The sequence below is a fragment of the Bufo gargarizans genome, unplaced genomic scaffold, assembly GCF_014858855.1.
Source record: "Bufo gargarizans isolate SCDJY-AF-19 unplaced genomic scaffold, ASM1485885v1 fragScaff_scaffold_607_pilon:::fragment_2:::debris, whole genome shotgun sequence".
Taxonomy (NCBI): Eukaryota; Metazoa; Chordata; class Amphibia; order Anura; family Bufonidae; genus Bufo; species Bufo gargarizans.
The window spans coordinates 268,741-293,768 of NW_025334149.1; the positions used below are offsets into that span (position 1 = coordinate 268,741).

The 25,028-nt window shown below is 47.1% G+C and overlaps 1 protein-coding gene and 2 non-coding genes across 4 annotated transcripts; all 3 read left to right on the top strand.

Annotated features, from left to right (window-relative positions):
• CHD4 (chromodomain helicase DNA binding protein 4) lies at window positions 1-23,816 on the top strand. Of its 2 annotated transcripts, none has more exons than XM_044273375.1 (39): window positions 1-118; window positions 1,274-1,426; window positions 8,534-8,652; window positions 8,807-8,992; window positions 9,648-9,766; window positions 9,864-10,129; window positions 10,496-10,620; window positions 10,720-10,855; window positions 10,940-11,118; window positions 11,225-11,461; window positions 11,543-11,746; window positions 11,840-12,048; window positions 12,348-12,479; window positions 12,803-12,899; window positions 12,982-13,173; window positions 13,265-13,465; window positions 13,559-13,696; window positions 13,782-13,903; window positions 13,991-14,164; window positions 14,248-14,389; window positions 14,524-14,655; window positions 14,890-15,007; window positions 16,153-16,277; window positions 16,370-16,607; window positions 16,694-16,869; window positions 17,331-17,511; window positions 17,590-17,676; window positions 17,774-17,862; window positions 18,588-18,721; window positions 18,809-18,953; window positions 19,115-19,280; window positions 19,750-19,832; window positions 19,983-20,157; window positions 20,543-20,668; window positions 20,780-20,888; window positions 21,088-21,220; window positions 21,953-22,148; window positions 23,034-23,197; window positions 23,297-23,816. In XM_044273375.1, the coding sequence occupies exons 2-39, from the start codon at window positions 1,351-1,353 to the stop codon at window positions 23,312-23,314; spliced, it is 5,649 nt and encodes a 1,882-aa protein (XP_044129310.1). In that variant the 5' UTR covers window positions 1-118; window positions 1,274-1,350; the 3' UTR covers window positions 23,315-23,816. The 2 variants fall into 2 exon arrangements, with proteins under 2 accessions (XP_044129310.1, XP_044129311.1); XM_044273376.1 differs by having other exon boundaries at window positions 23,300-23,816.
• Window positions 16,953-17,084, top strand: LOC122922683. The gene has a single exon (XR_006387169.1).
• On the top strand, window positions 19,534-19,669 carry LOC122922684. Its single transcript, XR_006387170.1, has one exon.
• Window positions 23,817-25,028: the final 1,212 nt, after the last annotated feature.

Consider the following 25,028-nt stretch of genomic DNA (forward strand, 5'->3'; position numbering starts at 1 on the left):
GACGAGGGAAGGGGTGGGGTCTCCACCATCACTGCCGGTGTACAGGAGCGAGGAGCGGGAGTATATACCGTCAGGAGGGAACGTGGAGGCTTCTGGACATTGTATATACCGGCCCGGGGTGAGTCGGAGGGCTCCGGGGGGCGGCGGCGTGGAGGAGAGCGGCCTGTGACCGCCTATTGTGTGGGGGGGACCTCAGTCATGTCTGTGTGGGCAGACGGGGCGCTCCGGAGCGACATTCTGCCCGCCAGGAGGAAATGTGCGCCAATCCGGACACGCATGGAGGAGGCGGCCGCAGCCGGTGCCTGGGACAGAGCGGAGGGCCGGCGGCGTGCACCGGGGGGCAGTGTGGCGGGGGTCCGAGCTCTGTGTACAGGACCCCGGGGTGGGGGGATGGGGTCTGATGGACTTTATACACATGAGAGGAGTGTGACGTGGGGGGCTATAGATATATAATCCGTATACGGGGGGGGGGGGGGGGGGGGGGGGGGGGGGGGGGGGGGGGGGAATATATTAATCCGTATACAGGGGGTGTGTATATATATATATATATAATCTCTGTATACAGGGGGTGTGTATATATATATATATATATATATATATTTCTGTATACAGGGTCATTGTAGTTTATAAGACGCCAGGATATATATATATCTGTGTGTTATGACTATATACATGGTATTGTGTACATATATAATATACAGCTGGGGTTAAAAAAAAAAAACTGCACATATGTGTTGTATGTGTCTGGTGATGGCCATGATAGAGATATATATATATATATATATTTCTATCTACACCCCCGAGGGGGGGGTTTATTGTTTTGCTGGCAACCTCCAGCTCTCCCAGCTGTGGCTTTTGCAGGGACTACAACCCCCAGCCGGCCTTGCACGCAGGGCTGGCCTGACAAAGGGCTCCTCCGGAAGCTGCACTTCAGGTCTCGGCCGCCGGCAGCAGTATTGATGTCCTCATTAGAACGGCTTTGAACTTTAGCCTGTGCCGGGATGGATGTGTGTGTACATGCTACGTAATGGGGGGGGGATTTTAAGGGGATGGAGCAGATTGTTGTGTTCACATGTAAGGATTGGGGTCGTATAGGTGAGGAGTCAGTATGTCCGGCTATGTGTTTCGGAGGGATGGGTTTATGTAGGCCGTGCTCCGCCATACACAGGCAGTGGTAGGTAGCAGTAAATCGCGCTCGTCCGTGGCATCACGTGGCGTGGTCTTTTGCGCCTCTGTACTTCCTCCTATAACTCGCCCTCTGGTCTTCCTACAGCCCCCTCTCCTGCGCCTCAAGCAGCCGCTCCGACGTTCCTTGGATATTAACTTCTGCTACGCGGCACCGTTATCAAAATGGCTTCTGGAATGGGACCCCCCTCCCCAGGTAGTGACGGCGAAATCGAGGTCATGCTGAACAGTCACCATCAAGGTAAGACGTCTCGCGGAGGTGCGGGCTTGGTTCAGATGTGTTCTAATACTTTGTACTCCAGTTTGTCACTGGTTTCAAGATCCCTGCTTCCTGTCAGTGGATGGGGGGTGTTCTTATTTACATCCAGAGGCAGGAAAGCTCCCCAGGCGCAGTCCAGCCATAGCTGACAGGTGGATACAGTTGTAAAACTTTCCCAGCTGAGTGTTTGCTACAGTTGTATCCAGTCTCCCCTGAGCTGAAACTGTCTCCTGCTGTTTGTTACACTGTATCCAGTCTCTGGCCGCTGCTCTTCTGTCTCCTGCTGTCTGTTACACTGTATCCAGTCTCTGGCCGCTGCTCTTCTGTCTCCTGCTGTCTGTTACACTGTATCCAGTCTCTGGCCGCTGCTCTTCTGTCTCCTGCTGTTTGTTACTCTGTATCCAGTCTCTGGCCGCTGCTCTTCTGTCTCCTGCTGTTTGTTACACTGTATCCAGTCTCTGGCTGCAGCTCTTCTCTCTCCTGCTGTTTGTTACACTGTATCCAGTCTCTGGCCGCTGCTCTTCTCTCTCCTGCTGTTTGTTACACTGTATCCAGTCTCTGGCCGCTGCTCTTCTCTCTCCTGCTGTCTGTTACACTGTATCCAGTCTCTGGCCGCTGCTCTTCTCTCTCCTGCTGTTTGTTACACTGTATCCAGTCTCTGGCCGCTGCTCTTCTCTCTCCTGCTGTTTGTTACACTGTATCCAGTCTCTGCCCGCTGCTCTTCTGTCTCCTGCTGTTTCTTACTCTGTATCCAGTCTCTGGCTGCTGCTCTTCTCTCTCCTGCTGTTTGTTACACTGTATCCAGTCTCTGGCCGCTGCTCTTCTCTCTCCTGCTGTCTGTTACTCTGTATCCAGTCTCTGGCCGCTGCTCTTCTCTCTCCTGCTGTCTGTTACACTGTATCCAGTCTCTGGCCGCTGCTCTTCTCTCTCCTGCTGTCTGTTACACTGTATCCAGTCTCTGGCCGCTGCTCTTCTCTCTCCTGCTGTTTGTTACTCTGTATCCAGTCTCTGGCCGCTGCTCTTCTCTCTCCTGCTGTCTGTTACACTGTATCCAGTCTCTGGCCGCTGCTCTTCTCTCTCCTGCTGTCTGTTACACTGTATCCAGTCTCTGGCCGCTGCTCTTCTCTCTCCTGCTGTTTGTTACACTGTATCCAGCCTCTGCCCGCTGCTCTTCTCTCTCCTGCTGTCTGTTACTCTGTATCCAGCCTCTGCCCGCTGCTCTTCTCTCTCCTGCTGTTTGTTACTCTGTATCCAGTCTCTGCCCGCTGCTCTTCTCTCTCCTGCTGTCTGTTACTCTGTATCCAGTCTCTGGCCGCTGCTCTTCTCTCTCCTGCTGTTTGTTACACTGTATCCAGTCTCTGGCCGCTGCTCTTCTCTCTCCTGCTGTCTGTTACTCTGTATCCAGTCTCTGGCCGCTGCTCTTCTCTCTCCTGCTGTCTGTTACTCTGTATCCAGTCTCTGGCCGCTGCTCTTCTCTCTCCTGCTGTTTGTTACACTGTATCCAGTCTCTGGCCGCTGCTCTTCTCTCTCCTGCTGTTTGTTACACTGTATCCAGTCTCTGGCCGCTGCTCTTCTCTCTCCTGCTGTTTGTTACATTGTATCCAGCCTCTGCCCGCCAAAGCAGGCTCAGGCCTCATGCACACCAACGTATTTTTGTTTCCGTTCCTTGTTTTTTGCAGATAGGATGCAGACCTATTCATTTCAATTGGTCTGCAAAAAACGCGGACAGCACTCCGTGTGCTGTCTATTCCGTAGCCCCGCAAAAAAAAAATAGAACATGTCCTATTCTTGTCCGTTTTAGGACAAGAATAGGACATCCGCAAAAAAACACATACGGTCGTGTGCATGTATCCTTAACCTGTGGTTCTAAAGAAGAGTTCTCCTTTGCTGACTGCAAGCAGAGATCTTGTAAATGATAAGGAAGTGAAACAGAAAGTAGCTTCTTATTACACAATGTTTAAAGGAGTTTTCCAGGTTCACAGTATCGTTGGAGGTCCACCTTCCGGCACCCCCTCACTGATCAGGGGATGCACCCTCCTCCTCGGCCTGTGTCGCCATGTCCATCGGTCACATGGGATTGAGCTGCAGTGCCAAGCACAACCACTACATGATGTGTGGCGCTGTGCTTCGTCCGAGCTCTGCGACTATGACTGAGAGGTGCCGGAAGTTGGACTCTTAGGGCATCAATATTGTCAACCCAGGAAGCCCCTTTAAGCTTAAAAGGGTTGTCCAATGGCAAAGACCTGCCTACAGGGTAAGAGAGAAGTGTCTGAGAGCAGGGAGCCCATGTTCCTGTCTTTGTATGGAGCCGCCCTCCCACATGCATGCTCGGACTGCCTGACGCAGCGGAGGTGTTGCGCTCTCACAGTTCATCTTGGTCTGGATCCTGACTTTCGACATCTCGTAAATGACAGAACCGAGAGGGGGACGTCGGGGGACCGTTATCGTTTCTGAGCTGATTGCCCTACTGTGCCTTATTTTAGCCACTTTTAGGAAATTTAGCCAAAGCTATGCTTCAATAAAACTGTAGGTTTTATTCACACATTGGGCATGAATTGCTGTTTTTTGGACAGTCTTGCTTCAAAAAGGGCAGTTCAGCTGTTGTGTACGAAGGCCGATGGGGCTCATTCGGCTGTTGTTTTTAGTACGTTCCCCATGTTTAACAAGTCGTGCCCACAGGTGATGGCTGGACGTTCTGCTCATGTATGTCCTCACCTTCTGTTCACATGTGGCCAAGTCCACAGCTGAGCCGTATGGAAATGTGCATGTAATAAAATGTGTATCCAATGGCAGCTCCGTGACAGGAAGGTGTATGATGTACAGCCATGTCAACACAGCCTTAGGCCTCTTGCACGCGGCCGTATGCCCTCCGAGACATGCGGTCCGTAAGATCATATGAGTGCGGGACAATAGCCCGACGTCCACAGCATCATTGTTGCCGTGCACACGATCAATGCCGCTCCGGGACATATAGCCCGCTATGTATCGGAGGGCATACGGTCGTGTGCAAGGAGGCTTAGATGGAGGTTCCTGGGTGGCACATGCTTGCTTCTGATATAACTGAAATGCCATTACTGTGGAGCATCCCTTTAAATTGTCAGGGTGCCTATTGTCTAGTATTGATAGAGGTGATTGGATCTCGGTGCGTCACGTTTATCTTAGCAGAACCTGGTGGTCGACCACTGGGGTCTCCTTAACATTGGACGTCTTGAAGGAGGGGGGTGGGGGGGGTTATAGAATCAATACCGTAATTGACATGTGTGTATCATGGTATTGACTGATATTACGGTAAGAGTTCAACTACACAGTGGGGGTCACTTACAAAACTTGGCATTTTACGCTGGCCTTGGGTAACCCCTGCGCTGCTGGAGGCTGTGCCTAATATATGACCAGGCCTAAGCCTCCGGCAGTCTGTGAAGACCTTCTCCGCTCCCATCCAACATCTACACTTGTCTTCACGTGAATTGTCCTCGCCTCAGCGAAGAGGACGGCGTAAAAACGTCTTGTGCGACGTAAAGGGCGTGCAAGTAACTTTTTATTCACCGAACTGCCATTCATAAGTGACCTGTAGGATCGGTCCCTGCCGGAGGAGGTAGTAAGGGTATGTTCACACAGCAGAGTTACTGCAGGAATTTCTGCAAAATCCTTTCCGTTCATCTGAATGGGGTTTGCAGAAATCCATTGACTTGCTGCCAAATGAGTAGAACGGATTTTCATTCCCTGAAATTTCCACAGCAAATCTTCCGTGTGTGAATTAACCCTAAGGGCTCCTGCACACGGCCGTAGCTGTTTTTGCTCTCTACAAACTGTGGATCTGCAAAACGTGGATACCAGCCGTGTGTGAACGTCCAGGCCATAACAGAACAGTCCTATCCTCGTCCGTAAAATGGACAAGAATAGGACATGTTCTATATTTTTCGTCTGCCACGGAACAGACGTACAGATGTGGACATCACAGGGTGCGCTGTCTGCGTTTTTTTTTTTTTAGCCCTAATGTCCTTTTTGGGTTGATTCACAGACATGATATTTATCAGATTGTCCCATTCATCTGAAGGGAGCGTGGAGAAATCCGTGTGCGTGCCGCCATAGCCGCCCCATAGAGCTTCAGAAATCTGGTGGAAGATATGGAACAGGTCCTCGTCTATGAGCCCTGATCGATATCACATCTTCCTGTCGTCATTCGGACCTTTACCTGTCCTTGTCTGCGTCCGTTCTAAATACGTGGCTGGTTATGTGACGCCCCACAGTCCCTGCCGCTTCTGATCTGCGCCTTCCTGCAGTCACGTGTCCATGTTTTCTGCTTTATAACCTATATGGTTTCCTCCAATATTCTCCTACACGTCTGGTGCTGGATCTTCATCTTGCGGTGGGATCTGTCCTGTCTCCTATGTGATGCCCTCCAGCCATTGCATCAGGAGGAGAAGGCTGCACCCGCACCCCTTATTCCAGCTCCATTCACACCCAGCAATTCCCCTGGCGTCTTTTACACATTTAAAGGGGTTGTGCAATAATAGCTACTTTATGTTTGTGATTCGCAGTGGTCTGACCGCTGGGGCTCCGACTGAGAGGAGCTTCCGTAAACTTTGTCTTGGTCGTATCCTACCACTCCGTAGACTGACCCCCAATGTGGTCCAGTGTTGGGCTGTATTCGGACTTGGATCTGAGGGTTGTGACGGTGCTCATTCTGTGCCGCGCTCTTTCTTGGTCCTGAGATGGGCTTTACACTGCGGCTCTGGGGTTGTATCCTGGTCTCCTACGTACATGCAGTGATTGTATCGGGGCCTGTACCCAGTGTTGATACCAACACCAGGTTGGCGGTTTTCCCGTTCTCCTGTTAGACCCCCTCTAATCTCATGGTTTGGGGACCTGCTGGTTCAGGTGACACCGACTGATGCAGTAACAGCCGATGTGCCCGTATTCATTGGCAGGTCTGAGGTGCAGCTGCAGCCTGGAGGTTTGGGGTGCTGCCATCTTGTCAAAGTCAGAAAGTAAAGCAGCCATTAACTGTCCTATCCTAAAGAAACAAAAGCTCACCCCCCTCCCCTTGCAGGGCTGCGTGTGCAGTGTGGGCGGGAGGGGGGCTGTCAGACACGGGAAGCCCCCACCTCCCCTCTGCATGTGCTTTTTTACTTCTCCATAAGTGAACCTGGGCCGCAGGCCTGGATCCCTGCCTCGTCCCCTGCTGTGTGCCTTGGGCCCTTTTTCTCTTAAAGGAACCGCCGCACGTCTCCTTTCTCCAGTGTCTGTCCGTGCTGTCTCCTCCTCCTACCTCATGCCATGCTCGGCCCCCCCTCCCCCATGTCAGCTACTATTCCTGCCTTTCCCGGGCTTTTGTTCTCCTACCCAGCAACTGATCGGTGACCTAAGGGCTGTCACATGTGACGGCCGCTCCATATACAGCTCGTGTACGGAGGCTGCAGTGTGACCTGACGTCATGCGTATACCTAGTGTGAGGCTGTATGTACGCCCATACAGTAACGTGCTCAGATGGAGTAGGTCAGCAACCCTTCCATAGATACCTGGGTATGACTGATAACTGGAAAATGAGCGGGGGAGGGATTCCCGTCGTGGGTTATACAGCTCTGCTATCCCCACAGCCTTAGGACTGCTGCATCTGGTCACTAGGACTATCTAGCTATTGCAGCGTGACTGCGCCTGTTATGTAAGTGGTCGCCCAGCACGGCCCCCATGAACGTAGGTGCTCGTCCTTGTGACGTTGGAGGAGCTCTGCGGTGTACACGTATTGTACCTGTAATGTGTGAGGACGCTGCAAAATACAAGGTGTATATATAGCGCTGCTTTTTTTTTTTTCATCTCCTTCCGCAGATGTGCAATTGTCGCTGTGGGTCAGTCAGGCCGCGCTCACGTCTGCATCGTACCCCCCCGGTTTTCTGTTCCATCGTAAGAGCAGAATGAGGATGTACATGTCTGACAGACCCCACTGATTTATAATGGGGTCTGTCTAGTTCTGGCATTTCACTGGATGAAATAGTGGGGCAAAATATAGTCAGAGGCTCCAACGCAGATGTGAACGGAGCCTTAGGCAGGCACGGTCTTTATAGTCACTCCCAAATGATGGCATTGGGATTGTCTCTTATACATAATGCGAAGACTCAAGCACAGAGCCGTAGTTTTGGTCCAATCTGCAAAAATTGTGGATCGGATGCTGACCTATTCATCCCACCATGTGCTGTCCGCGTCCATATGTCCATTCCGCGGCCCCGCTATTCTCGTCTGTTTTGCGGACAAGAAAAGGACTTTTCTCTGCTCACAGCCGGGATCCCTGTTTTGCAAATCTCAAAACATGACCATGTGCATGGGGCCTAAGTTGTCAGCCTATCTCCGGTGCCGTGCTGAGGACAGTGTGTGTGTGGGGGGGGGGGGTTCTGAGAATAGGACCCCCAAACGTCTCGAGTAACCTTTGTAATATTACATGCCTTAGAAATTCTGCTCCTGTACTCTGATGTTTCATATACACGTCTGTAATGATGGCCGCTCTCTTTAGCTGCATGGCCCCGAGCAGCGATGTCTGCAGGTTGCGGGGGGATTAATTCTCCTAATCTCTCTACGAGGAGTAGCCCATATTTAGGCAGTGATCTGTATGTATGTGGTGCACGTATACTGTTACATATGGCCTCCGCTCCGGCAGTACACAGCAGGGATTCTCTTTGTGTCCTGCAAATGGGATGATATTGCACCGTGCAGCTCTGCCATCCGCACTGGTGATTCCTGCCAGGTCGACGAGGCAGCCCAGGCTACTAAATCACATGAACAAAATGGCTGCAGAGCTCCGAGGACATGCCCCTTCTAGTGTCCTGCTGCAGATCAGATTATCTGCCCGTGCATGAATATATTCTGTGTGCATAATGCTACCTTAATGGTGTTGCCTTACCCCACCCCCATCCTGTCTTGTTCACCCCTCCCCCCCCCCCCCCTTCTTACATCGAGGTGATCCTTTTATTATCCAGACTATTTCAGCTCTGTCATTACTAGATCACTCCTCCATAACCTGAAACCTTCCCAGTAAAAAAAAAAAAAAGTTGCCTTTTACATGTGGATTATTAAAAACATGACTGTATCCCTTTCCAGATGATGATGACTTGGATGAAGATCTCTCCGAGGTGGAAACTCCTAAAGTAAAAAAGAAAAAGAAGCCTAAAAAGCCACGGGAATCCAAGACTCCCAAAGGGAAGAGGCAGAAGAAGGAGGTGGGTGAAGTGGACGGGGCTGATTGCACATTTCTCAGTAATCTAACCCATGATGTGTGGGCAGGCAATGAGTCCTGAGACGGCCGGCATCAGGACAACCGGACATGTCCCCGGCGTTAATACAGATGTGTAGACTTATTGCTTCTCTTTCCAGGACCTGGATGATAGCTCCGGGGAAGGCAATGATTTTGGAGAGGATGATGGAGGCCTTGTTCGATCTGACAGTGAAGGCAGTGATTACACTCCCGGGAAGAAGAAGAAGAAAAAGCTGGCACAAAAGAAGGAAAAGAAATCCAAGGCAAAGCGTGAAGAGGAAGACGATGATGACGATGATTCTAAGGTTTGTAATATGTATAATAGTAAAAATGTATCTAGCTTTGCTATGGTTTGTTCACATATAAATCTTCATTTTTTTTATTTTTTTTAATTGGTCGTACTCCAGCTAAAGGCTGAGTTCACATCACGTTTTTTTTGTCTTGCGTTTAACATATCCAAAAAACGTATATGTTAGAGTTAGATGGATGCCATACAGTGGCATCTGGCACCATAGAGTTCTGGCATGGGAAAGTGTAGTGTACTGATCTTTTGCATCAATTCCCCCAACCTATATATAAAACGTAGGGCAAGACAAAAACATGATGTGAACTAAGCCTAACACGAAAAGAAAAATTGGCACATTGATAGAGATGATAGCTGAGAATACAAAATCAAACACAATGCCACAGCCCTCTGCATACACAAAATATATGATCTAAAGCTGTGCTCACTATGTAACAGAACGTGGGGTTCTTAGCAAATACATTTTGATCAGTTATTTGTGCCCATCCACCACAACAAGGTGACCTCTCTTGGTCGGCAACCTAGGCTAAATGCCACCTTTTCTGGTGCCAACCGACCTCCAATGAATACAGGGCAAGCAGATTCCACTTGAGGTATATACTGCAACCTGGTGCAAATGACACAGACCTTAGGATTTCAGTTTTGTCTGTTAATAGGAACCAAAGTCTTCAGCGCAGCTCCTGGAGGACTGGGGAATGGAGGACATTGATCACGTGTTCACAGAGGATGATTATAGAACACTGACCAATTATAAAGCCTTCAGTCAATTCGTCAGGTATGTACTTATTTGTTTAGTTCTTGGGTGGGGTTTTTTACATAAAAAAACACTTATTTTTTTGTGTATTTATGGCTATTTTTTTCCCTTCATTTAGGCCACTTATAGCTGCCAAGAACCCTAAAATTGCCGTGTCCAAGATGATGATGGTTCTTGGAGCTAAGTGGAGAGAGTTCAGCACCAACAATCCATTGAAGGGCAGCTCTGGCGCATCCGTTGCTGCTGCTGCCGCAGCTGCCGTGGCTGTGGTTGAAAGCATGGTTGCTTCTGCAGAGACCAATCCTCCTCCTCCTCCTCTTCCACCTCCACCACCACCACCAGCTGAGGTTCCCCTGCGCAAAGCAAAAACCAAGGAAGGAAAAGGTGAATATTTTCTGCTAACATTGCCCAGGAGTGTAGGAAGGCAATTGGGATTTAGGGATTGGCATACAAGCGCTGTAGGCAGAGTTTTCTGATATCTACAACCCCTTTCCATATGTTATATAAGGGCATATAACATCACAGGGAGGGGGGGTCCACCACTCCAGTACCACATCTGATCCAGCGGAGAGCCATGGCTAAGTAAGGCAACTGCGTATTGCAAGCCCCCCATTGAGATGAATCTGTAAGTTTCAGGAATTTTTGCAACAAGTCTGCTTCAATGTGTGAATATATCCTAAAGGGTTGGCATTATGTCAGGGAATAGGTGGGTGTCTGGTTTTTAAATTCCTCTTTATTTTAACTTTTCAGGACCCAATGCCAGAAAGAAACCAAAGATCGTCCGTCCACCAGAAAATAAGAAAACCAAAGCCAAGAAAGTGGCCCCTCTGAAGATCAAGCTGGGGGGTTTTGGTTCAAAACGCAAGCGCTCTTCTGTGAGTAAAGTTCTGTATAAATTGGATTTGGGGGTTTGGTCTGTTTGCAGTCAAAGCATATTTTATTTAACTCCTACTGCATACATCTTATATCTTCAGAGTGAGGAGGAGGACCTTGATGTGGACTCGGACTATGACGAAGGCAGCATGAACAGCCTGTCTGTATCCGACGGATCAACCAGCAAGAGCAGCCGAAGCCGTAAGAAACTCCGAGCCAACAAGAAGAAAAAGAAGGGTAAATATTAAAGTTTATGGACTTTGGCTCTGGTCAGATGTGGCTAAAAAGATCTTTTTAAATGTTAAGCTCTGGTCTTGGCAGATGAGGAGACAGTAGGTGCTGTCGATGGTTATGAGACAGACCACCAGGACTACTGTGAGGTTTGCCAGCAAGGAGGAGAGATCATCCTATGTGACACATGCCCACGAGCTTATCACATGGTTTGCTTGGACCCAGACATGGACAAAGCACCTGAGGGCAAATGGAGTTGTCCTCACTGCGTAAGTGATATTGCTTAACAAATGTGTGACTGTGTATGCTGCAGTGTCTGGTGTCTTGATTAGCGGTATATAGCTTTTTTTTTCTTCATCAATTTTAATATTCTAGGAAAAGGAAGGCGTACAATGGGAAGCTAAAGAGGACAACTCGGAGATTGATGATGATTTGGATGAGACTGTAGGTGACCCAGAGGAAGAAGATCACCACATGGAATTTTGTCGTGTTTGTAAGGATGGCGGAGAGCTGCTGTGTTGCGATGCCTGTCCTTCTTCCTACCATATTCACTGTCTGAACCCACCGCTTCCAGAAATACCCAACGGAGAGTGGTTGTGTCCTAGATGTACAGTGAGTACTTTTAGAACCATGCATCCCATTTTTCTGATCTGCTTGCTAATAGATCTAATAACCTGCTTTTCTCTTTTATAGTGTCTCCCGCTTAAAGGTAAAATCCAAAAAATATTGACATGGAAATGGGGACAGCCACCTTCTCCTACATCAGTGCTGAAACCAGCCAACACAAATCATGGTGCTCTTCCACCAAAACCTTTGGAAGGGCGTCCAGAGCGCGAGTTTTTCGTCAAGTGGCACGGAATGTCTTATCTGCACTGTTCTTGGGTGACAGAGCTGCAGGTACACTGCTTACTGCAGAAGTATATGCGGATGGTATCGGCTATCTGATGTGGGTCTGGCGCTTACTTCTGGTTATTATCTTCTGTCTTACAGCTGGAATTGCACTGCCAGGTGATGTTCAGGAACTACCAGAGAAAGAACGACATGGATGAACCTCCCCCTATTGATTATTTGCTAGATGATGAGGAAAAAAGACGCAAGAGGAAAAACAAAGATCCAAAATACTTAGAAATGGAGGAGAAATTTTATCGCTATGGTATCAAACCAGAATGGATGATGATTCACAGAGTCCTAAATCACAGGTAAGTTAGGTGGGGATGTCATAAAGGGGGTTCATCTTTGTAGTAATTTTAAAGCGATCTGTAGGTGATGTTACTGTATGCTTTCTTGTCTGCTGTCCATAGTACTGGGGTCTGCGTGTCTTTCATACACAAAGCAGTGGATGTGCAGATTTCCAGCACTAGGCACCAATGGTGACTCTTACCTACACAATAACCTATGCTTATTGCTGAGGCCTCCTGGAAATGATCGGTTTTATCAAATTTCTTCCAGACATTCTTCATATTCAGTATTATCTGAATGCTTTTTCTGTTTCTTTCAGTGTGGACAAGAAGGGAAATGTCCATTACTTGATCAAGTGGAGGGACCTTGCTTATGACCAGGCATCCTGGGAAATGGAAGATGCAGATGTTCAGGATTTTGACACATACAAACAAGGCTACTGGAACCACAGGTAGGTTTTATGGCTGCCCGACTTGTATTAAAGAGATTGTGTAAGGTACATTCCTACAGAGTTCTGCTCTAAAGGGTCATATGGGATGGGGTTGTCCTGATGAGACAACCCCTCAAACTGCTTCTTCCTAGAATTTCTAGCACTCTCTTAAAACTAGTGGGGTCATTAATCAAACCAATCAGATTCCACCTTTTTGTTTTCCAAAGGAGCTGTCAAAAATGAAAGGTGGGATCTGATTGGTTGCTATGGGAAACTAAGCCAGTTCTACCTTACAACAGTTTGATAAATGACCCTATTGGTGTTTTATCTAATGTTTTGTACAGAGAGCTTATGTGTGGAGATGACGGCCGCCCTGGAAAGAAGGTGAAGAAATTCAAAGCAAAAAGACTAGAGAGACCTCCAGACACTCCAACAGTCGATGTAAGTTGCATCATATTTTCTTCTCAAGTTCTGAAGTTGTGCACCCCTTTCTATAACGACGCTCACAACCCTCGTCTCTCAGCCTACAGTGAAGTATGATCGTCAGCAAGAGTACTTGGATTGTACAGGAGGTACCCTTCACCCTTACCAGTTGGAGGGTTTGAATTGGCTGCGTTTCTCATGGGCACAAGGCACAGACACCATCCTTGCAGATGAAATGGGTCTGGGAAAGACTGTACAGACAGCAGTCTTCTTGTACTCTCTCTATAAGGAGGTAAGTGTCTGGGAATAATGTTCTGCAAGAAAGCCTCTGATTTACCTGCCTTTTTCTGTACATTTCATTTTTATTTGGTTTTGGTTTTTAGGGTCACTCAAAAGGTCCCTTTTTGGTCAGTGCTCCTCTTTCCACTATCATTAACTGGGAACGAGAGTTTGAAATGTGGGCACCCGATATGTACGTAGTCACATACATTGGAGACAAGGACAGCCGAGCCGTTATTCGAGAAAATGAGTTCTCGTTTGAGGACAATGCTATACGGGGTGGCAAGAAAGCATCACGCATGAAGGTTTGTCCCATAATTAAACCTTCATGGTTATCATTTTAGAGGCATGAAACAGGTTTTCCTAAATGTGAGCCTTATCCGTTTATCTCCCCATAGAAAGAAGCATCTGTAAAGTTCCATGTTTTGCTTACTTCATATGAGCTGATCACCATTGATATGGCTGTCCTGGGCTCCATAGATTGGGCCTGTTTGGTAGTAGATGAAGCTCATCGTCTGAAAAATAACCAATCCAAGGTAAGAGAGCCATTTCCATGGTCTAAACAGTTAGTAACGTTCAGGCTGTGCACTAGGTCGTGGCTAACACTTCTTGTCCTATTAGTTCTTCAGGGTTCTTAATGGATACAGTCTTCAGCACAAGTTGCTACTTACGGGAACCCCATTGCAGAACAACCTTGAAGAATTGTTCCATTTACTGAACTTCTTAACGCCCGAGCGGTTTAAGTACGTATTGGGACAGTAGTAGACTTGCCTTACACTTAAATAGTATGGAAAAGAAACTTTAATTTCTGCTTTGTTGCCTCCATGCAGTAACCTGGAAGGTTTCCTGGAAGAATTTGCAGATATCGCAAAGGAAGATCAAATCAAGAAGCTTCATGACATGTTGGGACCTCACATGTTGAGAAGATTAAAGGCTGATGTCTTCAAGAACATGCCTTCTAAGACGGAGCTCATTGTTCGTGTTGAACTCAGCCCCATGCAGAAGTGAGTTGTGGCAGAGGGATCTCTTATTGTTTTCTGTCTTTATCCTGACTGTTACTAATACTCATCTGCTCTTTTCCTCTCAGAAAATATTATAAGTTCATCCTCACTAGAAATTTTGAGGCTCTTAATACTCGAGGAGGAGGTAACCAAGTATCTCTACTCAACGTTGTGATGGACCTCAAAAAGTGCTGCAACCATCCTTACCTCTTCCCTGTGGCTGCTATGGTAAGAGGAGATGGCTTGCATTTCATAATATCTAATAAATGCTGAGCAGAGGGTGACGGTGTATGGCATGCTATATGGAGGGTGACAAGTACTAAGACTTTTTTTTTTTTTTTTTTTTGCTTGTCCTCTTACAGGAGGCTCCCAAGATGCCCAATGGAATGTATGACGGCAGTGCCCTCATTAAGGGGGCTGGAAAGTTGTTTCTTCTGCAGAAGATGTTGAGAAAACTGAAGGATGATGGGCACAGAGTACTCATTTTCTCCCAGGTTGGTGATGCTTCTGAAAAGTTTTCAAAGTAATTAAATTCTTGTCTTTTTTGTGCTGTAACCTGCCTCTGCGTCTTTCTTTTTAAAGCTTGTTCTCTCTGCCATCTTGCATCGGTGCACCACAAGTTATAATTCACATTCTTGACCATCTGGTTATTGTTAGTGTAATCATGAATCTGAGCGTTACATTGCTGTAAAAGCAAACCTCTACCAATGTCCATTTTCTCTGTTCAGATGACCAAGATGTTGGATTTGCTGGAAGACTTCATGGAACATGAGGGCTATAAGTATGAGAGAATAGATGGAGGCATCACTGGAAACATGCGTCAAGAAGCCATTGATCGTTTTAACGGTGCGTGTCCCTGGGTTGTGTGGACTGTGACTGTGAAAGCCTGGCAGTAGCTAGTGTACCTACAATTATATAGAAAGAAATGTAGAGCAATGATGAGCACAATAATAAATTTCCTAGATGTGACGCCTCATTCACATATCGGTGTTTGGTCAGTGATTTCCATCAGTGATTTTGCTCACAAACCAGGGTTGGAGCCTCCACAGACTTAAAGGGGTTCTGCACTTTCATTTAACTGATGATCTATTCTCTGGATAGATCATCAGCTTCTGATCGGCGAGGGTCCGACACCCGGCACCCCCGCCGATCAGTTTGAGAAGGCAGCGGCGCTCCAACAGCGCCGCTGCCTTCTCGCTGTTTGCCGCCGGGCCGCCAGCCCACTGACGTCACGACTAGTATCAACTAGCGTGGGCAGGGCTAAGCTCTGTTCACTTTAATGGAGCTTAGCCCCGCCCACGCTAGTTGATACTAGTCGTGACGTCAGTGGGCCGGCGGTAAACTGTGAGAAAGCTGCGGATAGATCATCAGTTAAATGAAAGTGCAGAACCTCTTTAAGGTATAAGGGGAAAGATCTGCACCTGTTCTGGGTTTAGAGCTGCACCTGCTTTTGGCTCAAAATCACTGATGGAAATCACTGACGTGTGAATAAGGCATTACATTGCAGATTCTGCTTCTACACAGCGGCACGGACTGGCTGTGGTCCATGCTGCAGGCTGCTCATAGCTATGCACAGACCGTTCTGCTTTGTCTCCTAGGTTCCCGTATCCAGTAGGGGAGCTAGTGTTGTAGAATCGCACTGCATCTAACAGATGTGGGCTGTGGTCAGTCAGTGCTGCTATTTAAAAGCCGAATCTAAGACTAAGCAATGTATTTAGAAGAACGGTTGATCTGCCCAGTCCTGCACCATAGTATGTTCTAGAGTTCAGCATATTTGGTCCACAAGTTGAAAACCAGAACTGTCTGATTAATCAAAAACAAAATTGTAAATTGTATGATGCCCAGAAGCCACCACAGGCCAGGGATTATGACCTGCAGGCTTTGTGTCCTTGGAATGAACCCAGATACAAGTGTCAAGATTTTACTTTCCAGTAATGGGAGATTTCAATCCTATATTGAGTTGGGATTTTTCTCCGTTCACTCTACTTTAGCGCCGGGTGCTCAACAGTTCTGTTTCCTTCTGTCAACTCGAGCTGGAGGTTTGGGAATTAATCTTGCTACAGCTGACACTGTGGTCATCTATGACTCCGACTGGAATCCTCATAATGATATTCAGGTAAGAAGCTGCTGAACATTATCAGTGTTTTTTCCTGTCTGTTTTTTCGTTGCATCCCTGAATTTTATATATTTTTTTCACTTGGTCAATAGGCTTTTAGCAGAGCCCATCGTATTGGACAGAATAAGAAGGTCATGATTTACCGATTTGTAACTAGAGCATCTGTGGAGGAAAGGATTACTCAGGTCGCGAAGAAGAAGATGATGCTCACTCACTTGGTCGTAAGACCAGGTCTTGGCTCCAAGACTGGTTCAATGTCAAAGCAGGAACTGGATGACATCCTGAAGTTTGGTACCGAAGAACTTTTTAAAGATGAAGCAACAGAAGGAGGTAGAGCATTGATCAGGTTCCACAGAAACAAATTTGCCTCCTACGTGCCATTGCCGTGCGACTGTTAACACGCTTTATCGTCACAGGTGAAAACAAGGAAGGCGAGGACATGAGCGTCATTCACTACGATGACAAAGCCATAGCCCGATTGTTGGATAGGAACCAAGATGAGATTGAAGAAGACACGGAGATACAGGGAATGAATGAATATCTGAGCTCCTTCAAAGTGGCACAGTATGTGGTCCGCGACGAAGAAATGGCTGTGAGTATAATGTGTACTTTATTTTTAATGTGGTAGTGAGGAACTGATTTGGGGTCATATATTCAGTAGACTGCGTCTGTAGATTGTCCAGCCTATGGTTTTGATTCCTCCTTCTCTGTACAAGGTGGAATTATGGCTGGACATAAAGTAAATCAGTCTGTTTAGGAGGGCAGCACACAGCATTGTGCACTCCCTTAAAGGCTCGACTGGACAGTTAATGTATGGTTTATTTATGGTCTTCTGCAAGTCTACACGTGTGTGTGTGTGTGTATATATAACGTGAAAGCATATGCGCTACGCCAGCTCTCCATCCCCCTTTATTCTCAAGACTGGTGAGGATCCAAGAGGGTGGACCCCACAAATCATAGTGATGGTACATCCTAGCGATGCGCGTTCACCTTAACACCTTTACTTCTATCTTTGTTAGTAATTGACTAATCGGGTGTCTTTTGGGTTTTTAGGATGAAGAGGAAGTTGTCCGTGAAATTATCAAACAGGAGGAGAGCGTGGATCCAGATTACTGGGAGAAACTTCTCAGACACCATTATGAGCAACAGCAGGAAGACCTGGCTCGTAATCTGGGTAAAGGAAAGCGAATCCGTAAACAGGTGAACTACAATGACGGCAGCCAAGAGGACAGAGGTGAGCGCCTTGCCATCATTGGTTCAATGATTATTTTATCGCTTTCCCACAGTCTGAGCATCCACTTTTTGTCCTCAGATTGGCAGGATGATCAGTCCGATAACCAGTCTGATTACTCTGTGGCTTCTGAAGAAGGAGATGAAGACTTTGATGAACGATCAGAAGGTAAGTGTGTAATCCATTCTTAGCTGGCTACATTCTGGTTCCCCAAATACCCGTAATACATGGTTTCCGATATAAACGGTTGATCTGTATTTTACAGCAGCCCGTCGACCCAACAGGAAAGGCTTGAGGAATGATAAAGATAAACCTTTACCGCCTCTGCTGGCTCGTGTGGGAGGCAACATTGAGGTAAGAAGTGTATGTAATGTGTTGGGTGCTGGAATCTTGTTTGCACTGGTGAAGATATTCTTGACAATTAACTCTTGACAGTTGTTGTGCATGGCCTGTTTTTGCGTGAAAATCGCGCTCCGTGTGACGCCCTGATTCCTTGTTATGGTCACTGCTTGTTTCTCAGGAGCTCAGGGCATTATACTGATTGTCTCCATGACCTTACTATTTCAGAATTAAACTGACATAATGCTGTCAGTATAATTCAGTAGATACAGGTTATGCAGAGACACACAGCATTATAAATTAGTATAATGCCCTGCGCTCCTGAGAAACGAGCAGTGATCATAACTGGGAATTGTGCTCGCACACGGAGCGTGATTTCCGCACAGGACACGTTTGTCTGAAAAAGCCTTTACTAGTAGCGGGATTGGCAATTTGGCATCTTGGAAAATCTAGTAAAACTTTTTTTTTTTTTTTTACACCCATGGTAGTTCAGATAAGGTGTCCATCTAAGGGTTAATTCTCACATGGCAGATTTGTCGCTGAAATGTACTGCTCCTGTATTTGGTAGGTTAGGAAAAAAGGATGGAAAAGCAGATGATTGATCGCAAGATCCTACTATATGGAGTTGCTAGTCTGTTACCATAGAAACATGCTTTATTTATTTTTTTACATTTTAAATCTAATTGAACACTAAGATAAGTCTTGCAGTGCACCAGTGTAATTTGAGCTTCTGTTCCCAGGTGTTGGGTTTCAATGCCCGTCAACGAAAGGCTTTCCTCAATGCCATTATGCGTTACGGCATGCCACCACAGGACGCATTCACCACCCAATGGCTTGTCAGAGATCTACGTGGAAAATCTGAGAAGGAATTTAAGTAGGATTTCCCAATCAACTTTCTTAAATTGTAATAAAAAAAAAAAGCTTACTGATTGATCATATAAATTTTTCCTTACATTTTCAGAGCGTACGTGTCATTGTTTATGCGTCATCTCTGTGAACCGGGTGCAGATGGAGCAGAGACCTTTGCAGATGGCGTTCCGAGGGAAGGTCTCTCTCGCCAGCATGTGCTAACAAGAATTGGAGTTATGTCTCTCATTCGCAAGAAGGTGAGATTCTTCATGCTGTTCTATATCGATGGTGTGAAGGACAATACCATTGTTTTCAGTAGCATTCAGCCATTGGTATGAAGAAATGGTTACAATTGTAGGAACTGTCTGAATTTGTCAGATACCATTTTGCTATAAAACATGTAAATTTTTTGCATCAGGTTCAAGAGTTTGAGCATGTCAATGGGCGCTGGAGTATGCCAGAGCTTGCTGAGCAAGAAGAGAACAAGAAGATCTCTCCAGTCGACTCTCCGTCTCCTAAAACTCCCACCCCATCCACGCCAGGGGACACGCAGCCTAATACGCCCGCCCCAGCTGTAACAAATGGTATGACATTTGAGTTTTCACGTGAGCACTGCTGTTTTGGCTTTAATCGGCCCTGCTCAGAGTGGCGACCATGCGGTCAAACATACCGTACGCCGCATGCTCTGCTCGTCGATAAAAGCCAAATGGGCGCAGCGCTCGGTGCTTCGGCCTCCTTCCTTATAGCTATAGGTGGGGGTCTCCACACAAATTGTGATATGTCAGCATGACATGTAGGGAAGGTCTATAAAACGGTGTTGCCCTTTAAACTGTTCACTTGTCTGGCCTCATAACAAAGCTCCTTATGTCCTATCCGTGATATGGGGGCCCATGGCTGGACGTACATTAACCCTGTCTGTTTAGGAGGGATGCACACAGAAAGGCGCACTCCCTTAAAGGCTCGACGGGACACTTGCAGTTTTGGTGGGCTGTCTTTCATATATTTATTTATTTTTTTTGTCTGTTAATCTACTATTTTCTATGTCATCTGCAGAGGAGGGTGTCAAAACTGAGGAGGCGGGTGTGAAAGAGGAAAACGCACAACCAGAATCAAAACCACCCGAGGAAAATAATAAGGTGAGTGTCAGTCGGCTGCATTTATGCATAGTTATATAGTGTTTAAATCTGTCCCATAAAACTGGTCTTTTTTTGTAAACTACAATGTGTAAATTTTTCTAAACTCTGTGATTTTAATGGTAAATTGTACTTGTCACCCCCCACCCTCAGAGCGCACAACCAGCAGCAGAAACTCCAGCTCAGACAGAGACGACTCAGACAGAGGTGAAGGCAGAGGAGCCTGAAAACAAAGAGAAGCCTCCTGCTGCGGAGCCCATGGAGACGGAGGCAAAACCAGAACCAGAGAAAGCCAATGATGATGTTATTGCTGTGGATGATAAGAAAGGTTAATATGGCTTAGTGTACCCGTACGCCTCGTGGCCGAACCGTGGTAACGATGCATAGTTAATCACTATTTGCTGTGGTTTCTCTGTGACGCTCATGGTTTTTATGTGCTTCACCTGTGCAATAATGGCAACCAGTGTTGCATGCTGTTGCCACAGTTTGTCTGAGCTGCGGCTTGGCACTCGTAGTATAGGGCTACACGGAGGCTTTTTATAGTGCTATTGAGTTTAACGGTCAAGCTATAGCTTCAGTCAAAGGAGTGCATCTTGCTCTATCCTGTGGACTGTTGTCACTCAATGGTTAAAATTAATCAGTAGTGCTACAAAGTTTGAGTTGCCGAGCTCTTGATGAATGTCTCAACACCCCAATTCTTCCTTCTTTTCTAGATGATGTCCAGCCTGTAACATTACACAATGGAGAGACCCCCAAAGAGTCCACAGAGGAGATAAAGAAAAAGGCTGCAGCCACCAAGCAGAGGTTCATGTTTAACATTGCAGATGGAGGCTTCACAGGTAACGCCGGAAGGGTCTGCGTTCTTTTGGTTTAAGTGAAATTAATGTGGAGTGGTGATTTTGGCTGTGAGTTTTTTGCAGCGGTTTTAAGTGTGTTTTAATGTACCACAGAACTACACTCATTATGGCAGAACGAAGAGCGAGCAGCAACCGTTACCAAGAAGACTTACGAGATCTGGCACCGGAGACACGACTATTGGCTGCTGTCTGGCATTATAAAGTATCCTTTGAGTGAAAAGAAACTGCAGTGTTAGTGCAGATAAACTCTTTACTTGGCCTGGTTTTGTGGACCAATGACAAGGAAATTAGTTTGGGGGGGGGGGGGGGGGGGGGCTTACTACATTTTATAGCTTTGCATGAAGAGTTGTTATATGTAATGTTCTTGTATAAGAGGCCTTTTCCTCAGCATCCTCTCTCAGCCATGGCTATGCACGCTGGCAGGACATTCAGAATGATGTGCGGTATGCCATCCTCAACGAACCATTCAAAGGAGAAGTGAACAGAGGCAACTTCCTGGAGATCAAAAACAAGTTTCTGGCCCGACGGTTCAAAGTTAGTGCTGCGTCATTTCTTTATTATTATTCCCTAATTTTCCTCCTAGTCGAATAGGTGGAGAATGATGATGTTATAAGAAGAAATGGTTAAAAGGGTTATCCGAGAATTATGTCCTCAATATCAGATCGGTGGGGGTCTAACCGCTGCCAATCGGCTGTTTGCAAAGGCACCAGCTGTCATGGAGCACCTGGCTTCTAAGCCATGTGGTGTTGTCATACATCAGGCATGGCCAACCTGTGGCTCTCCAGCTGTTGTAAAACTACAATTCCCACCATGCCCTGCTGTAGGCAGTCTGGGCATGCTGGGAGTTGTGGTTTTGCAACAGCTGGAGAACCTCAGGTTGGCCATCCCTGTCATACATTGTCACATGGCCTGGGTGTAGCTCAACCCCATTCAAATCAATAGGGGCTGAGCTGCAGTACCAAGCACAGCTGCTATACAATGTACGGGTGTGAGCACCCAGGAGGTTGAAGTGCTCACCAGAGGTTTGGGGAGCCCCACAGCTGATCAGTGGGGCTGCCGGGACTTGGATCCCACTGATGTGATATGGATGACCTATCCTGTGGACAAGTGAACAAAGTTCAGCTGCAATACCTGGCACTGCCAATGGAGGGACATGGCGCTGTTTTATGGAGGGAAGTGTCTTAGGCAGTCCCTTTTTGCTCACATACTGAATAATTTGCAGATGCCATTCCCTGATTTCCTTCCCCTTTCCTCCTTTCTGTATAGCTTCTAGAACAGGCACTTGTCATAGAAGAGCAGCTGAGACGAGCTGCTTATCTGAACATGTCTGAAGATCCCTCACACCCGTCCATGGCTCTGAATACTCGATTTGCAGAGGTGGAGTGTTTGGCCGAAAGTCACCAGCACTTATCTAAAGAGTCGATGGCAGGGAACAAGCCAGCCAATGCTGTTTTACATAAAGGTAAGAACTACACTACTTCCACTAGAGCACGGGTGCCCCGTAGCTAGGGCTGCAGTAAACGATCATTTTAGAAATCGAGTATTCTATTGATCGTAAAAAATAGAGTATTCGAATAATAAAAAATTAATTAAGACTGTTCTCCTTTATAAAAAGTCATCAGACCCAACACTCTTCTCCCCCCCCCCCGTGTGTGATCAGCCCGATTGCTTCAGTTCCCCCAGTGCCATCAGCTCTCCCTCCCACCCCCCTCTTGTGCCAGCATCTCCCTTCCTGCTCCTTCTGACACCCGGAGTGCACAGCATCATTGGTTGCTATGATGCTGTGCACTTCAGGCGCCTGGCCTTAGTCACACCTTTCCAGCAGGGGCGCCCCGACACTCCATCGTTCCGCGCTGCTCTGCGTCTGATGTCACACCGCGCGCCAAGTCACGGCGTGCGTATGTCAGGAGGTCAGTGCAGCGCGGGACCATGGATGTGCTGTGGAGTTTCCGGAGCCTCCTGCTGGAAAGTGAGTGTTGCGGGCCAGCGGGAGACCACGGAGCGGGAGTAAATGGCAAGCTCTTCACTCCTGCTCCATGTTCATGTGACACAAGCGAATCTTAGATGCAAAAAAAAGTTGCATCAAAGATTTATATATTTTTTGTGTCAAATTACATTAGTCGAGTTATCGTTTCAGCCCAACCCATAGCCTATCCCTTGTACATGCGCACGGGTGCCCCAGTAGCCTATTCTGTACATGGGTGCCCTGTCGCCCGTTCCACACATTTGACTAGTTCCTGTGAATAATACTTTAGAGGCTGACAGGTGATTGTCGGTTCATAATTGGATGTTTCTGTGTGTGCAGCTTTATTACATGTCTCTGTATGTTGTTCTATCCCCTTCATAGTACTTAAACAGTTGGAAGAACTATTGAGTGATATGAAAGCAGATGTCACCCGACTTCCAGCCACCATCGCTCGAATTCCTCCTGTGGCTGTTAGGTTACAGATGTCAGAACGCAACATCTTGAGCCGATTGGCAAGCAGGAGCGGTGAACCTCAACCCCAGCAGGTAAGTCTGTTGCAGCATGTACTATGTACACTTGGAATACTTGCTGCCGTTCTTCCCAGAGCGCATTTCTCTAATACAAGCCTTTCTCTTGCTCTACAGCAGATGGCTCAGCAATAACAATCCCCCTCCTCTGGTCAGGAGGAAAAGGCGTCCACCCACCCCATACATTCCCAACTGAGAGCAGATAAGCCGGGAAAGAGCACCGGACCTGTTCACCAAATCGACATCCAGGGAGAAGACTCAGCAGAGCTGAACCCCACCCCAGGAACTATTATTTAGGGGGGGTCACAGGAATCCTGATCCTGCAAGGCGTCACTGTGACCGCACTAGCCTGAAGGAAGATCAAATGGTGCTGCTGCTTCAAAAAAATGGGGTCCACCCCTTCATCCAGGGGTTCAGGGTTGCACCAAAGGCCAGAAACTCGCCCTGTGCACAGGAGCAAATGGCATCCTGGCTTGAGAAGGAAATACTTTTGTTTTTGTTTTGTCTTTAATTTTATTTGCTCCAATCCCCTCATGCTGCCCGAGGAGGGCAGGAGGGGTGTCACCCAGGACAGACACCCTACCTCCATCCTTTTTAATACAGAACGCGTTGTCGTATAATAAAACACAAAACACTATTGAGAGCGCTTCCTTTCTGAGTTCTGTATGGTGGGAGGGGGACAGGGACCCCGGCAGTCAACACACAAACCATACATTTGGTGAAATGGAAGTTCAGCCATTTTGCACTGAGTGCTGTTTTTTTTTTTTGGCTGAACTAAACGAGTGAAGCCGGGGGACAATCTTGATGGAAAAGCCTCTCCTCTGAAAATCAAAATGTCGCTTGTAAACCTGGTCAGTCGGGTTGTACTTGTGGAACTTGAAAGGTGCCATGTGTGGGTTAAATCTTGTACAACCCCTTTATATATGGGGAAACTGAGGCTGCGGAAATTAAAGGGGTTTTCCCGGAGCTTAAAATTTGATGTCCTTTCATCTAGTGAGTACGGCGGCCTCTTCCTAGGCTAGTGATGTCGCCTTCATTGGTCACATGGCCTACGTAAAGCGCAGTCCCATTCAAGTGAATGTGTCTGGGCTGCAATTCCAAGCACAACCACTATACAATGTATGGCGCTCTTTAGTATGCTTACAGGAGGCTGTGCTCGGTGGGGGTGTCGGGTGATCTGATATTGATGACTTCTCCTCAGGCCATCACTACTGAACTCCTGGAAAACCCCCTTTATAAGCCTTATCTGTATTGGCTTGCATCTATGGGCTCAGTCTGGTGTTGCATCTCCACCCCATGGAGGTGAATGGTTAAATGCCAAGCGCAGTCCATGGCAATAAAGCAGTCCTATAAAACTGCTGAAGGAAAGCAGGGTGATGGCAGTACTTACCACCCAGCTTTCTGGGAGTCTAGGTGCAGCTTTCAGGACTATAATGCAGGTTAATGTATGGTACATGGTGCCTTTCTAGGTGACCTCATGTGAAGTGTTCCAAAACGGGCAGAAACTCCATGTTAAATACCGTGCACTGAGGGTTTTCTTCATATTGGCCCTGACCAGGGTTCGTTGGCAGTCGGCTACCTTGGGCACACAAATCTGCATAGGAGCTGTGTGCAAGAAAACAATAGGAGATTCTCAATGCATCTAAAATATGACATGATGCAAGGTGTCCATGTCCTTTAGTAAAGTAGGAACTCTACCTGCAGGTTAATTGGGGCTGAATAGGAACTTATTCAGTCACTGCTTAGGAAGTAAATGGGGTTTGTAGCTGCGGCATTTCACCCTGAATATAACTCAGTATGGAAGTGTTCGGCTCGTCTGAATGGGCTGGAAGCTGCGGACAGGCTTGTG

What these genes read in the sequence shown, in the direction of transcription:
- CHD4 (XM_044273375.1), top strand. Translation starts at nt 1,351, where the DNA reads ATGGCTTCTGGAATGGGACCCCCCTCCCCAGGTAGTGACGGCGAAATC. An exon ending in ATGATGACGATGATTCTAAG is followed by an intron (nt 8,993 to 9,647) that starts GTTTGTAATATG and finishes GTCTGTTAATAG; the next exon opens with GAACCAAAGTCTTCAGCGCA. An exon ending in CACCCGAGGAAAATAATAAG is followed by an intron (nt 19,833 to 19,982) that starts GTGAGTGTCAGT and finishes CCCCACCCTCAG; the next exon opens with AGCGCACAACCAGCAGCAGA.